Here is a 15,549-nt window from a genome sequence, read left to right as displayed (position 1 = left end):
AAATCTATACCTAACTAACATATAGCAATGATAATTGAAATTAATAGTCAAAAATTACCTAGCACCACTTAAATTAGGAATTAGAGCATCAAAATATCGAATTCACTTCGATTTTCGCCGGCTAGAGACGTTGGCCGTCGCTGAGAGGGAGAGAATGAGCGAGGTGGAAGTGAGGTCGAAAGTGAGGTTTCTGCCTTCTGGACCGACTTTGTAATTCAAGGGAAACACGCGAGAGCGTGTCGCGTGTTTGCTTAAAGACGCGAGAGCGTGTCGCGTGTTACATATACACGCGAGAGCCTGATGCGTGCTTAATTAAACACGCGAGAGCTTCAAGCGTGTTTAGTTAAAACACGCGACAGCTTGTCGCGTCTTTCCCCTCTCTGGAAACTTTTTTTTCGAGGTACAAATGGCGGATAAAAATCGCCATGAGGCTGTTTCTTGGAATTTCGTCGTGAAGGGCGGCAGTGGCGTTGAATCACCGAGACCTTGAAAGAGAGCTAGATGTTGACGGGGAGCTTGAGAGAGAGACGACCGACGGTGTGTCGTCGCACGCCGGTGACGGCAGCAACACCGCCGGTCGAGAGGTGCAAAGTAGGGAGAGCTGCGGAGGAAGAGCAGTCGCCGGCTGGAGAGTGAGCGATTAACAGAGGACACCGGCGAAGCTTCGGTGACCCGATTGACGGCGGACGGACAGTGAAGAAGAAGGAACCGCTGCTTCTTTTCTCAATTAGGGATTTTGGTTTGGAAATTGAAATTGGGGATGTGAAATCTATCCTAACATCTAAGTTTGATGAAAAGTCTTTAATGCTATTTTTGGAGAGAAATGGAAATATGAGGTGTCTTCTATTCAAAAATAATTTTTTAAGATAAAAACAATATGACAAATAATAGCCTAATAAAATGCTAACTTCTTGAAAATGTTTTAAAACACATTTAAATAGTGCACTACCATTAAAAAAAATTATAATTAAGTTATTAAATTTCTATATTAATTAGACTTATATTTAAGTTAAATTGGAATTGTGCTAGAGAGTTTAGTTTGTCTTCCATTTATTTAGATTAAAATTGAGATTTAATCATTTATTGCAATATTTTTTCTCCGAATTAATTCACAAGCTAAACGACAACACATATATGTAATGCTTACAATTTCCATCCTATATTTACTCAATTAAAGTTTTTAGTTCTTATATTTTAATTCACCTCTAATTAAACAATACTACTAAGTTTATAGATTAAACTAAGGAATAAGATGACATTATATATATTTAAAATTAAATCTAACATATAAAGTTTGTATAACTTCTTAATATAAAGAGTAGTGTAAATTCTCACATTATTCAAAACAAACAAGATGCATAAAATATTATCGTTATTTTAAGTGATAGTAGTAATTTACTTTTTATACGTATATGTGGCGGGAAGTAAGAAATTTATTCTTTCCAATATAAAAAAATCATTTAGTCTTTGGCAATGTATATCAAGTTATGTTATGGTCTGAAATTAAAAGAAAGAAATAAACAGTCAACTAAAATGTGATTATTGGATAATACAAATTTTCTAACTTGACTTCTCAAAGAAGTTTTAAATTTATATGATTTAAATTATTCATATATTTAATGTGGATATGTTTAATATTCCACATATTTTTTTCAAATTAATTTTTTATAAACTAGGCTATTAAATTTATATATTAATTTGTCTTTTATTTGGATTAATGACTTGCATAACGCTTTCAATAAACATCTTTACTCATACATATTTTCTTTATTTGTATATCTTATTCTAATTAATTCATACTCTTAGATCATTAGTCGCACATCTTATTTTATGCCGAGAGTTTTAAGTTGCTGCAAGTTGAACTGATCTTTAGGCCGAAATAAATTAAAGATGGAGAAGAGCAGTTGAGCCGGACGGAATTAATTTATGAGGGAGCTTGAGCTGTTAATTTGTTCTTGTTCAAGAATTCTAATTAAGTTCTTGGGCCATGATTATTTAGGGCATGCATTCTAATTAAAAGTATAAGAATTTTCTTAAGTTTTGTTAGTAAGTTGTGTTGTTTTAAAAAGGTTATTCACGAGTTAAGGGCGGAGTGATGAGAATTCAAGTTAAGGAGTTTAAACGAACGAGGTGGGCTTTCTAGTTACTATACAGTTTTTACGAAAAGTATATTGTTGGCTTTCGAACTAAAGTATTTTAGTGAGCTCTTAGTTTAAAATATGTTTACAATTTTTATGAAAAGTATTTTGTGGGCTTTCTAGTTACTATACAGTTTTTACGAAAAGTATATTGCTGGCTTTCGAACTAAAGTATTTTAGTGAGCTTTCAGTTTAAAGTATGTTTACAGTTTTTATGAAAAGTATTTTGTGGGCTTTCTAGTTACTATACAGTTTTTACGAAAAGTATATTGTTGGATTTCGAACTAAAGTATTTTAGTGAGCTTTCAGTTTAAAGTATGTTTACAGCTTTTATGAAAAGTATTTTGTGGGCTTTCTGTTAAAGTTGCAGTTTTTACGGGAAGTATTTTACGTGGGCTTTCTTTAAGAATTCAGAAAAATAGCTTTAAAGTATGCTTTCAGTTGTTTACGTTCCCAGTAAGTGAAAATATCTTGCCAGTATGCTTACAATTATTTACTTTAAGTGAAAGTGGTGTTATTTAGTTATGTGATATTATGTGGTTTTACGAGTACTTATGAGCTGTTAGCCTTTGTTGATATTTGAGTTCGGCTTTGACCGATAGAAATGAGTTTATGTTTCAGAAATGATTTATGAGAAAAAAATGAAGTTTTGGAAATTATGCCAAGCCATGTTTCGTTTTGAACTTTGCCTATCTAATTGTCTATTAAGGGCGATGTCCCTACTAGACCAGGAGTTTCAGTTTGTGAATTAGTTTCACCAGGAGTTTCGTGAATTATGTTCACCAGGAGTCTCGTGAATTAGTTTCACCAGGAGTTTGTGAATTAGTTTCACCAGGAGTTTCGTGAATTCGTTTCACTAGGAGTTTTGTGAATTCTTTTCACCAGGAGTTAGTTCAAATACAGCATATGTTCCAGGAAAATAGATCGACAAATCGTTTTTTATAAGGAAAAAGAAAAAAATGATTTAGTGTTCTCAGACCTTTTCTTAAAACCCCGAGATTCACTCAGAAGTGGCTTGACATTAACTTTTATTTTATGATAATAAAATATATTTTGGCACATGTCCACTGAATACACCAAGTACTCAGCCCTGCATATGTTTTAAAAATGTGCAGGTTGAGCAGTGATGATGGCGGGCGGTGTTGAGCATAGACGATGAAGATCCTTCGATAGAATAGTACTTGGATGCGACGTGTCTCCATACACGGTGTCATTCGCTCTTGAACGCTTCCGCAAATGTCTAGTTCATTTTCAGTTTTGTTGGTCCGAATTAATGATATTCCTAGTTTATTGTAACATGTTTGCACCCTGATACATTTTGAGTTATTTTCAGTTATCTAAAGTTTATGTTCAGTTGTCCCAAAGTTCTTTCCCCTTTCTTCACCGCTTCTTTCATCCTCCCCTAGTCACGATCAACCGAGTTTTCTATCCTTAGAAAGTGCGGTCGTGACATAATTTCTGAAGTGACACGAATGTTTAATCTTTTTGTTTGTCTCCTATCATATTGGAACTATGTCTACTCTATTTCTCTTTCTCTTTCTCTTTCTCTTTCTCTCTCTCCAAATTTTGATGCATAGATTTATTTTGGACAAATAATAAATAATTTGTTTTATTTTTCATGCTATTTATTAAAGAATCTCAATTGTATCGGACTTTCCTCAGCACAATCTTCATCCATATTTTATGCTTTTACTTTCTTCATCCCATAAATTTCGTCATACTTTGACTGGACATGGATTTTAAAAAACATAATGGAAAGTGAGTTGAAAAAATTAGTGGATTGTGGGTATATTAGTTTTATAATAAAATGTGAGAGAGAATGAGTTAGTGGAATATGAGATCCACTATAAAAAATTGTAAAAATTGAAATGTGACAAATATTGTGGGACGCACGGAAATGGAAAAATGTGACAAATTTTTAGAGACGGAGGGAGTATAAAATAGTAAAATATGAGATTGATAATTTAAAGACACATACACATGTATTGAAATTGATTAAAAAAAACACTAAAAAAATAGGATAGATTCACAGATTCATTGGCCGTCTATGAATTTGACACTGATTTAAATTAAAATTGATCAAAGTATCAAACACACTAAAAATAGGATAGAATTTATAAAATCATTGGCCGTCTATGCATTTTACACTGATTTAAATATTTAATCTATTTTTAGTTATTTACTTAGATTTATATAAAAAAATATATTTGTGAGTCATTATCGAATTTGTTTCATCAAAATTCAAATATAAAAGCATCAAAGTAGTAGTTACAGTTTTCGACCCATTGAGAAAGCCCAATTTACTGGATCAATATTTTACTGATCCAGCCCAACTCTACCTCAAATTTTCAAGCCCAATCTTTGGCCACGTATGGTCATATAAAGATATTGCTAAATATTGGGAGTCATTATTTCTTATAGGGATAATTTTCCAAAAAATCATAAAGTTTGGTCAAATTTTACTTTAACCTGCAATATTAAAAGTAGCTGGTAAAACCATAATTTGAATAGTTCTTATCTAACTAACTTGATAGTTCTAACCCAAAAAATTAGGATTGCCTACATATGATGTATCGATTATGTGTCTTTCATATAGTTTTGTTTATGAAAAGACAATAGCTTCAACCAACTTGTAGTGTGACGTCCAGGTTTATCGAATGCGTATTGGATACTACTTCATCTAATTAAGAACAAATTCCAATTTCATAATTTTTCTTGCTTTTTTAAGTTGCAGAATGAATCAGACTAAAATTCGTGATTTTCAACACTTGCCCTTCTTATATGTCATGGTATTCAACACATTTCCAGTTTAATTGGGATGGAATTAAACAACATTTGTAGAAATGAGGGTTGTGTAGTATAAAGGCTTTTAATATAAATTATACAGTAGTATTTTCTGAGATACATTAGAAATGTACACAACCAAGTTGCAATATATTTTCTAAAATGCATTAAATGTCAAGAAGGTATGAATTAAGTAATATTTGTTCTCCATTTCACACACTTGGATGTAGTATATGATTGTGTGATTGCATGGATATTTAAAACACATTGAGCAAACGATATATAGTGCTTCTTCTGTTATTAACGATGATCCATTGGATTCTAAAATAACCCGAATCCTGCCCATTCAGCATCGGAAACGGGTCGGGGCGATGACCCGTGGATGGAAGGAGACGACGTTGGGACTGTTTTCCTACTCGAAAAGGACCACCGCGACGAGACCTCAAGATCCGAATAGTAATCGGATTCGGGTACGGATCTAGCCCCCTTCACATTCTTCGGTTTCCGGGGCGATGGGAAGCACCCGGCCGTGATAACCACGTCGGGTCGGGCAAGAAGCAATGTGCGTGGCGACCCGATCCGATCCGATAGTGTGCGTGGTGATGATCGGATGGAGCGGGTTCGGGTTTGGGGCTCCATGGGGGGCTGGAAGCATAACCCGGCTGGTGGCGGTTTGAGCTTTCTTGGTGTTTCTTGAATGCTTGCTACCTTTTGCTTCCTCTGGTGCTGCTTTTCGGATCCGGATTCAAGCAGGCGACGACCCGGCTGTGTTTGGGGCTTGGGGACTCCGGGTCGGATCTCCCATTTGAAGGGAATGGATCCGGGCTTCTTGAAGGAATCATCATTTTTCATGTTGTATGCTTTTTCGATACTATCTTGGTGTGTTTGTGTGAGAGTGGAAACTCAATTTTGTGTGTGGAAATCAATTTATAGAAGTGTGTGTTGAGTTAATGGATCAGTCTAGGCATGATCAAAGGCGTAGGAAGTGGGGGTACGTGGGCCTTTTGAAATGTATGACTTCACAAAAATACAAATTAACATTTGAATTAAGAGAGTTTGTGTGATAAAAATCATTTTTCTTTAATTTGTGATATTAATTCTACTGAAAAATAATAAATTCTTCACCTAATTATATAAATTGGACATGACTTTTGGCACCGTATAAATTCAACATGCCTAATTTGTTTGTCGGTCAAGTGATTATGTGGTCAATAATTTTCTTTTATTTATATTCATCCATGTCAAACAAAAATACATATAGAAGCTACTTATATTATGTGGGGGGGGGGGGGGGGGGTTACATATAATTTATGGATAATATATAATCACTTTATGTTTCTTGAGAATACTTTGGAGACTACTACGTACATGATGTATTAATTGATGATTAAAAATAGATAGGTACGTACGTAACAGGAAACTAAATGGAGGTATACAGGTGTAGTACATGAAAATGAGGTCTCAACTAATTTGACATTTTTGCTCCAATTTTAGAAAAATGAAATGGAATCTTGAAAAGGAAGATGTGATTATGCAAAGGCAAAATGATTTTACTGTCTCATGCTTGTGTTTCATTATGATGTACTGATTTATTAGTCAAAACTGTAAATCATATCAAAACCATGCGTGAAATTGGAGGAGATTTGGAACAATTAAATTTAAACTCAATCTTAATAAGAGATAAACCAAAAGCATTGGTTTTAATACCATCATTAATTCTTTTTCTTGAATATTCAACATGTAGATTAAACTTTTATGACATTAAAATCTGGCGAAAAAGTTGTAGGATCTTTCAGCATGAATACACAGATAGTTGTTTCTTGACTAGATTTAAGAATTCATGGGCTGAGATGAAAACTAGAGACCTGACCGGAGGAACGGTCGCCTAACTTCCGAAAGGGAACTCTTGTGGCATATTATTGAGCGCACGCGTTATATTGCTAGCCACGTCCAACAGTTGCAAATACTCATCCGCTCCATCTACAAGACACTGTTAAAGCCACACGGTAGAAGCAACATGTTCACATTCGCTTTTCATTCAAACTAAAACTTAGAACTCGAGAAGAAACAGACAAAAAATGCCAGCATTTTCACCTTATCGGCCTCTCCAAATTTCTTGCATATTCTTGCTTTCTGGTCATCTGGTATGTCATCAGATTCGACAACTACATCATACAACTGAAAATACGGACGAGTTAGCATTCAGCACCTAAAAAAAACAGTGTGGAATCAAGAATCAACCCTACATGGTTAAGCATCTGAGAAGCTGGATAGCCTTCAGCAATCACATTTTTCACTTCCTTATCAGCCATGTCGAAATCACCACTTCTGCAAGCGGTAAAGAGGACCTGCACAACATCATCAGGGATGACCTGACCAATGATGTACTATCAATCAGTTTTTGAGTAGACAAAATGGTGTAAATATTTCAAAACCGGTAATTTGTCCCTCACAATTTCTATATTTACAAATGCAAAGAATGTCCTATAGAGATGCAAACAACCAAAATGTAATGATAGTATCCTGAAGCCATTATTCACAAATTCTGGAGAGCAACTTACACCAGACACGCTGATTAAGTCCTTAGATGTAATTGAGGATCCGAATAAGCGAGCAGCACCCTGAACAAAAGGGGAATATAAAAACCAAGATAAAATGCTCCCAAAAATGTAATATACCAATGACAAAGCACAGGTTCAAGCACCCTCACTCCATTATAAGTCTTCCTCAAGACAAATAGTTTTTCTTTCTAATACCCACGAGTTTGTTAGAATTTCAGGGGGTAATCGGGTCAATGGCTATGGTAATATCAAACTAACCAATAAAGTATCTATCATACCGTAATGCTTATATTCCCAAAACAGCTGTATCATAGGCAAACAATTTTCCTTGTCTATGGTCAGGAATCCTGGGGTGGGAAGCAGCTAGTTCAGTAGCAAGAAGAGCTCACAGCTCGAACTAAGAGTTCAAAAATAAAGCACCCTATGTCATTCTGGCCTCTCACCTAGAGCCCATCACTCGGACAAGCTACTTAGAAACAAGCTACAATCCAGTTGTTAGGGACAGGAACAAGTCCTAGAATAAGGAAACAAAGACTGTTAAGACATATTTTCAGGTACTTTGATCCTATCGTTTAAGTAGTCTCTCATAAATGATGTTGATAGCCGCTAACCCATGGAAATGTCTTCAAATCACCATTACTTCTACATAGTTGTTATAACTCAATGCTCTGTACATAAATGTCAGCAAAATGATAAATTATTGGTCCCAAGATTTTGGCCACAACATACAGCAGAGCAAAATTATGTACTGTGTAGTTTACAGTAATAAAGAACTATATAAACTTACTAAAATACAGGCATTTAGCAAATTTGAAAATATTATCTACTCCTATATCTTACTTGTAGATACGTTATAGCACGGCGGAGATCACCTTGAGAGATAGAACTTAAGGTTGAAAGAGCCTACAGTGAATCATAGATTTTAATATGGTCACAGCAAGAAGATCGAAGACAATATACATGCACAAGCAAATATTTGTTCAAACAAGCATCAGATGTCAAGTACGATAAATCAAACCTCTGAATCCAAGTTAAGACCTTCTTCGTTGCAGATGTATAGAATGCGAGATGTCATAATGTCTTCTGTAAGTGGTTTGAATCTGAATTTCGCGCACCTAGATGCAAGGGGTTCTATAATTCTGTATAAATTGAATAATTCCTAAAGTCAGCTCTGAGGATACTACGCATCACCTCAGGGAAATACTTGTAACCGAAGATACATGTCCACTTAGCACTATCCCCAGAATTAAAAAACCTTTTATAACATATCATGATCCACAACTCTACCTGCTGATGTAGTTACATATGAAGAAGAATCTTGTAACTTTTGAGTATGTCTCCATGGTGCGTCGCAAGGCATTCTGTTAAGCGATAAATCAACCATTCACTAAAACACCCATAATACAAAGCAATACATGCAGAACCAGCACACTTGCCTGGGCATCTTCAGTCATCGAGTCAGCCTCATCAAGAATTATGATCTTATAAGGTGGGCAAGGATAACCACTAAAGTCAGAATGAAAAGCATTAAAATGACAATCAAGGAGCAACCGCAGAAAGACAAGATATATGCTACATTCTAAAACATAGTATTAGTACCCTTGACGTGCAGAGCCAACAGCAACAGCGGCAAAGTTTTTTATTTTCGTACGAACAACATTTATCCCACGATCATCACTAGCATTCAGCTCCAGTACTCTAGACCTGTATAACTCAGGGCTAAAGAGAAAGACTGGTTAAGTTCAGGAAAATCCAGAATTCACATCTTACGGGATGTATAAAAGTGAGTCATCAGAAAAGATGACACTATTTTTCGATTTCCATAATGTCTCCATTTTCTCCTAGTTCTTAAGCCTCAATATATAAACGCACTACTACTGATAATCTACAACATCAAATATCTGTGAGATATATATTGTAAGTTAACGGATTTACTCCAATAATTAACAAAAAAACATATTGTATTCAATATATACTATTCTCTTCATAACATGGTAAAAACAAAATAATACTGCTCACAGCAAGAAATCTGAAATTACCCATAAAGCTGATGAGCAATGGCAAGAGCTGTAGTCGTTTTCCCAGTGCCAGGAGGGCCATAAAATAGCATGTGCGGACACTGAAAATTCAATCAAACAGCACAAGAAAAGGTGGAAGTGGAAAATTAGTGGTAAAAGAAATACTACTAATAAGAGAGAAATTAAGAAAAAAACACTACAAACAAAAAAAATTAGTACATTGGTTGTTTCCAAAGTGTTGGTAAGAACTCGAACGACCTCTTCTTGGTGCGCAACATCCTTCACTTGCTTCGGTCGACTGTCAATTCACATATGCAAAATTAATTAATTTACCGGGAAAAAAACATGGGGCACAAATCACTATCGATTGATTACTATTTCTCGACCCATTGCTGGGAGCTCGGTAAAACAGGCGCCATTGCTGCAAATTGCAATGTGAAATCGATTTTCTTTGCTTCAGAAAAAGAAAGGGTTTTTAATTTTCCCGCGTAAAAAAATTGGGACGACATACTCTTTGGAATTATCCTTTCAGCCCCTGAAGTCTCCGAAATTACCGATGTAGTAGTTTGGATTTTTATTTTTGATGTAAAGTGTCAAAATTTTCAAATCAAATTAAAACTAAAAATTGGTTAGATTTTTTAATGATTTCGATTTAGTTTGATTTCAATTTTGGAAATCTCAGTTTTTTTTATTGGCTTCGAATGTACTATTGAAGAAACGAAAAATAAATTTAAAATGAATATTACTACTACAATATAGTAAGTATACCTAATAAAAATCACATTTGTGTAGATTAAAATTCCTGCATGTTATGATATAGATTTTCTAAATATTATAAATGTAGGGATATGTTAATGATTAATATGAGTATATTTCATGTAAATTTAATGAATTATTTTTTGGTTTTTGGTTATCTTTTTGCAATTTTTGTTTTACGGTTCGGCTCGGTTTCATAGTTGGATTTGTATTTTTCAGGTTCAGCATTTTGGATAATATGATTTAATCCAATTTTAATTTTTAAAAATAATACTACCTAATTTGATAACCGAATCAAAAACTGAATGTTGAATAGTTATTCCAGACTAAATAGAGCATCCACATCCGTGCTCTTTGGCAAGAGCACGAATGTGGGCTCGGACCCACTTTTTTTTACTTTGTGCTCTTCTCCAAGAACATAACACCCACATCCATGCTCTTCCGCAAGGACATACTCAAGGGTCACACCATTCCATTATTTAATTTAAATACTTCAATTACTAAAAATACATTAAAATATAAAAATTACATAATTAAATCCTAAAAAATAAAAATTACAAACTTAAAATCCAAAAAACTAAAAATTACATAATTAAAATCCTAAAAAATAAAAAATACATAATTAAAGGATAAAAAATATTGTTGTGGCCCTATCCCCAATGTTCTTCGGAGACCTCGTATCATTGCCAAATGTGAATCAAGTTGCTCGGGGGTCATATTTGACCTATCGGCCAAATTGAGTTGGCCAAAAGGGTCCACAACGAGTTGGTGGGGGTTGAGGTGGCACAAAGGGAGCGGGAGTAGGAGCGGTGACGGATGGAGTCGCGGCGCGACGGCGGTTGGCCGTCGGCTTCTTCCTTCCTTGCGGCCGGCGTTGGGAACTGCTCGGACCAGCGTCGGGGCTACCCAAGTTAGCTCCGGCGAGCTGGCTAGCCACCTCATCCTCGCCGATGTAGGATAGGGATACCAACCTCTACTGTTTGCTGGAGGAGCTGGAGGAGGATGATACGCCTCCCCTATACTTCGGATGCACACGCACCTCCTGCCAAGCGATTAGGTACTTGAACGGTTTGTAATTTAGGGATTGGTAGGTCGCCAAGGCGGCACTGATGATGTCGAGCTCGCTCCTGTCGCTCCCCGCCGACCGCTCTTCCTGGAGGTAATACCCCTTAAACTTTTGGATTTCTTCGTTGGCTCTGAATATGGCATTGCGCACCATACCCTCATTGCGCTCGATGGTTCCATCCGGATGGTTTTCATTGTACCGGCGAGAGCCGCGCCACCAAAACCTATCCCCGCTTTGGTTCGTGCCAACCCCCGGGTCTTCGGAGATAATCAAATAGGCTTTAAATAATTGATCCATCTCCGCCGGAGTGTACGGGGTGTGGACACCACGAGGAGTAGGAGTATGAGTAGGAAGAGGAAGAGTTTGAGAGCCGCCGCTCCCTCCCGATCTGGGTTCGGGTGCCCACCTGTTGAAGGGGCTGGCAGCGGAAGCGTGCGTGACAAAACGGATCACATGAATTTGATCTATTTAGCAGATTATTTAGACAAAATCTATTCGGGTAATTATCACATGTATCATGCTCATAACTTGAATTAAAACATGCTTTAGCACATTAAATTCCTAAAACATGCTTACTACGGAATTAGTCAATTTACCTCGTTGATTCAATCAAGAATCGATGATGGCTTGCTCCGTCTCCACGTGAAGATCTTCAATACAAGACCTCGGATCTTCTGACTGGTGTCCTGGACTATACGCTGATATTTGTGTGGGCAAATCTCACCAACGTACTAGGACTCGAATAATGGAAGACAGAACTCAGCTCACGGAGGAGAGCACAATTTTCGAAAATTCTCTTAAAGGAGGGGGACGAAAATTTTATGAATAAATTGTTGTATTTTCTGTCTCCTTTATTCTCCTATTTATATAAGTCACATATTGGGTCCAGTCAGGGATCTAAGGAAGAATCTGGAACATGCCTCACCCAATTAGCTTTTTACTAATTAAATTGAACCCACAATTTAATATAAGCTTATATTGGAATATTACGAGCAGCCACTACAGAAGTAATATTGCACTGCCTTCCAAATCCGAAATTACAAGTATTCCGGGTTTCCTTTAATTGTATTTGATTTATTTCCCGCGCTTAAGATGGAAACATCCATTAATTAATTAATGTCTGCTATAGACTTAATTAATTAACATATTTCGAATTCCAAGAGTGGACTTAGCAAGAAACTCTTATTTATTATTCATAGAGTAATCAAACTCCAACTAGCTAGGTTCCGAATAATAAAACCTCGTTTCGAGCTCCTCTTGTGGATGTTATCAAACGAGACTCTCCTCGCGCACGTTTCAACATAATAGCAATCCTAGCACCTCTAGATAATGATCACCACTACCCAATATACCTGGATCGTTGGGTTACGAAAAACCCGCACCTTTGGTAAGTCAAAGTAGTGGATACTCAATATCGTATGCTCAATGCTAACGTACATTGATTAAGAAATTAATTATCAAGACCTCGTCTTTCAGTAGATAGCATAAAGACTCGTCTTGCTGTTAGATCCATTCAGTGCTATACCACACCAACGTCATCTTATTTCAATAAGGTTTAGAAATAATCGGACTGACATTGCAACCTTTCGCGATAGGTAGTCTAGGGGCCTATCTAGGTTGTGAAATTCTTATTTTTCTTTGTTTAGAACTGACCGTGTTACCTTAAATTGGACGACGTCTACTAAAACAAAGACTTAAACTTTGTTACGTTTGCTCATACATTTAAATATGCAATAAACAACCATTAAATGTAAAACATAACAACATTATGACAAAAATAATCTGTTGCATTTATTGGAAAATAACCATTAGAGTTTTACAGTATGCAATCACTCGAAAGGTGATTTCTAGTATACAAAACCCTAACAATCTCCCACTTATACTCAAAACAGCTTTAGAGTATACAAAATGGTAGTGCACACGTCTTAAATATCTCCCACTTATACTGAAAGCGAGTTGAGGTCTTGAATGAGTCGAACTTCCATCCCTTCTACGTGGCACTCGAACGGTTTTACCGCCAAAGCCTTTGTAAAAGGATCTGCCAGGTTGTTCTCTGACGCAATCTTGACCACTTTTATGTCTCATCTCTGCACTATATCTCTAATGATATGATACTTCCGCTCTATGTGTTTGCTCGCTTTGTGAGCTCTTGGTTCCTTGAGTTTGCCACAACACCAGAATTGTCACAATAAATGGTGATGCTCTTGGGCAGATTCGAAACCACACCTAAATCCATAAGGAAGTTCTTGAACCATACAGCCTCTTTTGCAGCCTCTGAAGCGGCCACATACTCGGCTTCCATGGTCGAGTCCGCGATGCATTTCTGCTTCACACTCTTCCAAATTACGGCTCCACCTCCTAAGGTGAACACATATCCTAAAGTAGATTTTCTCGAGTCCTGATCAGCTTGAAAGTCTGAGTCAGTATATCCCAAAGGACAGAGCTCGACTGCATTGTAAACTAGAGCATAGTCCTTAGTCCGTTTAAGGTACTTGAGTATGTTCTTTACGGCAGTCCAATGTCCTTGGCCCGGATTCGACTGATATCTTGCCACCATGCCAACAACAAAGCAAATATCTGGTCTAGTACAAAGCATAGCATACATGAGACTTCCAACTGCCGAAGTATATGGAATCCTTCTCATTGCTTGTATCTCAGACGGCGTTTTAGGGCACATCTCTTGAGATAAATGGATGCCATGTCTAAAAGGTAAGAAACCTTTCTTGGCGTCCTGCATGCTAAAACGACTAAGTACTGTTTCGATGTAAGATTCTTGAGATAAGCACAACATCTTCTTATCTCGATTCCGAAGAACCTTGATCCCGAGAATGTGTCCCGCGTCTCCTATATCCTTCATCTCGAACTGGTTTGACAACCATGTTCGAACTGATGACAACATCTTTTTATTGTTTCCAATTAGAAGAATGTCATCTACATATAAAACTAAGAACACCACATTCCCCTTATCACTTTCTTATACACGCAGCTTTCACTTGGGCACTTTTCGAATCCAAACTTGCAAACAGTTTGATCGAAACATTGGTTCCACGATCTGGATGCTTGCTTGAGGCCATAAATGGCCTTCTTAAGCTTCCAAACCATGTGTTCTTGGCCCTTTATGGCATATCCTTCGGGTTGTTCCATGTAGATGGTCTCCTCAAGACTGCCGTTTAGAAATGCAGTCTTAACGTCCATCTGCCATACATCCCAATCCATATAAGCTGCAATATACAACAGTATCCGGATCGATTTGAGCATGGCCACTGGGGAGAAGGTCTCATCATAATCGATGTCTTCCTTTTGGGTATACCCCATGGCCACTAGTCTTGCTTTGAAGACTTTAACTCGTCCATCGGGTCCACGTTTACGTTTATATATCCACTTGCTCCCAATGGCAGTACAATCTTCGGGTAGGACGGACAAATCGTAGACGTCTTTGTCTATCATAGATTGAATCCATTGCTTTTACCCATTCGCAATGATCGATATCTGCCTGCCCCTCCGCAAAGTTCCAGGGATCTAATACATTGCTGTCCGAGGAGTGATCCATAGATTCTCCCAAACCAATGTATCTGTCGGGCTCATGTGAGACCCTTCCACTGCGGCGCGACACTACAATATTTTGAGTAGAAGTTGAAGTTTCGGGAATTGTTTGTACACTTGGTACTTGTTCTTGGTTAATGGAACTTGTGACTGAAGTTAACTCATCAAGAGCCACTTCACTGCTGGGTTTATGATTCATTACATAGTCTTCCTCTAAGAATGTCGCGTGAGTGCTCACAATGACTTTCTTATCTCGGAGACTAAAGAATTCATAACCTTTCGTTCCTTTGGGGTATCCTATAAACAAACATACCTCCGTCCTAGATCCTAGCTTAGTTGGATCCTTTTCCAATACATGAGCCGGGCAACCCCAAACTTTGAGATGTGCTAGATTGGGCTTACGCCCAGTCAACAACTCATACGGAGTTTTAGGTACGGATTTTGATGGTAAATTATCTAAAATGTGACTTGCGGAAAGCAAGGCATGTCCCCAAAACGAAATAGGCAGACGTGCATAACTCATCATCGATCGAACCATGTTTAATAAGGTCATGTTCCTTCTTTCAGTCACGCCGTTCTGCTGGGGCGTGCCCGGCGCAGTCAGTTGGGATTGAATTCCCACTTCCGATAAGTAGTCCAAGAATTCGGCACTGAGGTATTCGCCTCCACGATCAGATCGTAGG

At 37.2% G+C, this 15,549-nt stretch overlaps 2 protein-coding genes across 2 annotated transcripts; both read right to left on the bottom strand.

The window, feature by feature from the left end:
* Window positions 1-5,085: 5,085 nt before the first annotated feature.
* LOC121772058 lies at window positions 5,086-5,804 on the bottom strand. The gene has a single exon (XM_042169005.1). It carries the CDS (start codon window positions 5,772-5,774, stop codon window positions 5,244-5,246), a length of 531 nt encoding a protein of 176 aa, XP_042024939.1. The 5' UTR covers window positions 5,775-5,804; the 3' UTR covers window positions 5,086-5,243.
* A 775-nt stretch (window positions 5,805-6,579) lies between these two features.
* On the bottom strand, window positions 6,580-9,955 carry LOC121768507 (replication factor C subunit 2-like). Its single transcript, XM_042165044.1, has 12 exons — window positions 9,877-9,955; window positions 9,721-9,799; window positions 9,523-9,602; window positions 9,083-9,202; window positions 8,920-8,989; window positions 8,771-8,844; window positions 8,502-8,622; window positions 8,324-8,386; window positions 7,484-7,543; window positions 7,169-7,294; window positions 7,017-7,100; window positions 6,580-6,912 (listed from the first exon to the last, which is right to left on the bottom strand). Exons 1-12 carry the CDS (start codon window positions 9,918-9,920, stop codon window positions 6,808-6,810), a joined length of 1,026 nt encoding a protein of 341 aa, XP_042020978.1. The 5' UTR covers window positions 9,921-9,955; the 3' UTR covers window positions 6,580-6,807.
* Window positions 9,956-15,549: the final 5,594 nt, after the last annotated feature.

The sequence above is a fragment of the Salvia splendens genome, chromosome 2 (genome assembly GCF_004379255.2).
Source record: "Salvia splendens isolate huo1 chromosome 2, SspV2, whole genome shotgun sequence".
NCBI lineage: Eukaryota > Viridiplantae > Streptophyta > Magnoliopsida > Lamiales > Lamiaceae > Salvia > Salvia splendens.
The sequence above is the reverse complement of the archived record's forward strand: the minus strand, read 5'-3'. Positions and strand labels throughout refer to the sequence as shown.

Excerpts from the sequence above, each read along its gene's own strand:
- LOC121772058 (XM_042169005.1), bottom strand. The coding sequence starts at position 5,774 with ATGAAAAATGATGATTCCTTCAAGAAGCCCGGATCCATTCCCTTCAAA.
- LOC121768507 (XM_042165044.1), bottom strand. The coding sequence starts at position 9,920 with ATGGCGCCTGTTTTACCGAGCTCCCAGCAATGGGTCGAGAAATA. Across the intron at positions 9,203-9,522 it reads ATTGCTCATCAGCTTTATGG|CCCTGAGTTATACAGGTCTA; the intron begins GTAATTTCAGAT and ends CTTTCTCTTTAG. Across the intron at positions 7,101-7,168 it reads CTTCTCAGATGCTTAACCAT|TTGTATGATGTAGTTGTCGA; the intron begins GTAGGGTTGATT and ends CCGTATTTTCAG.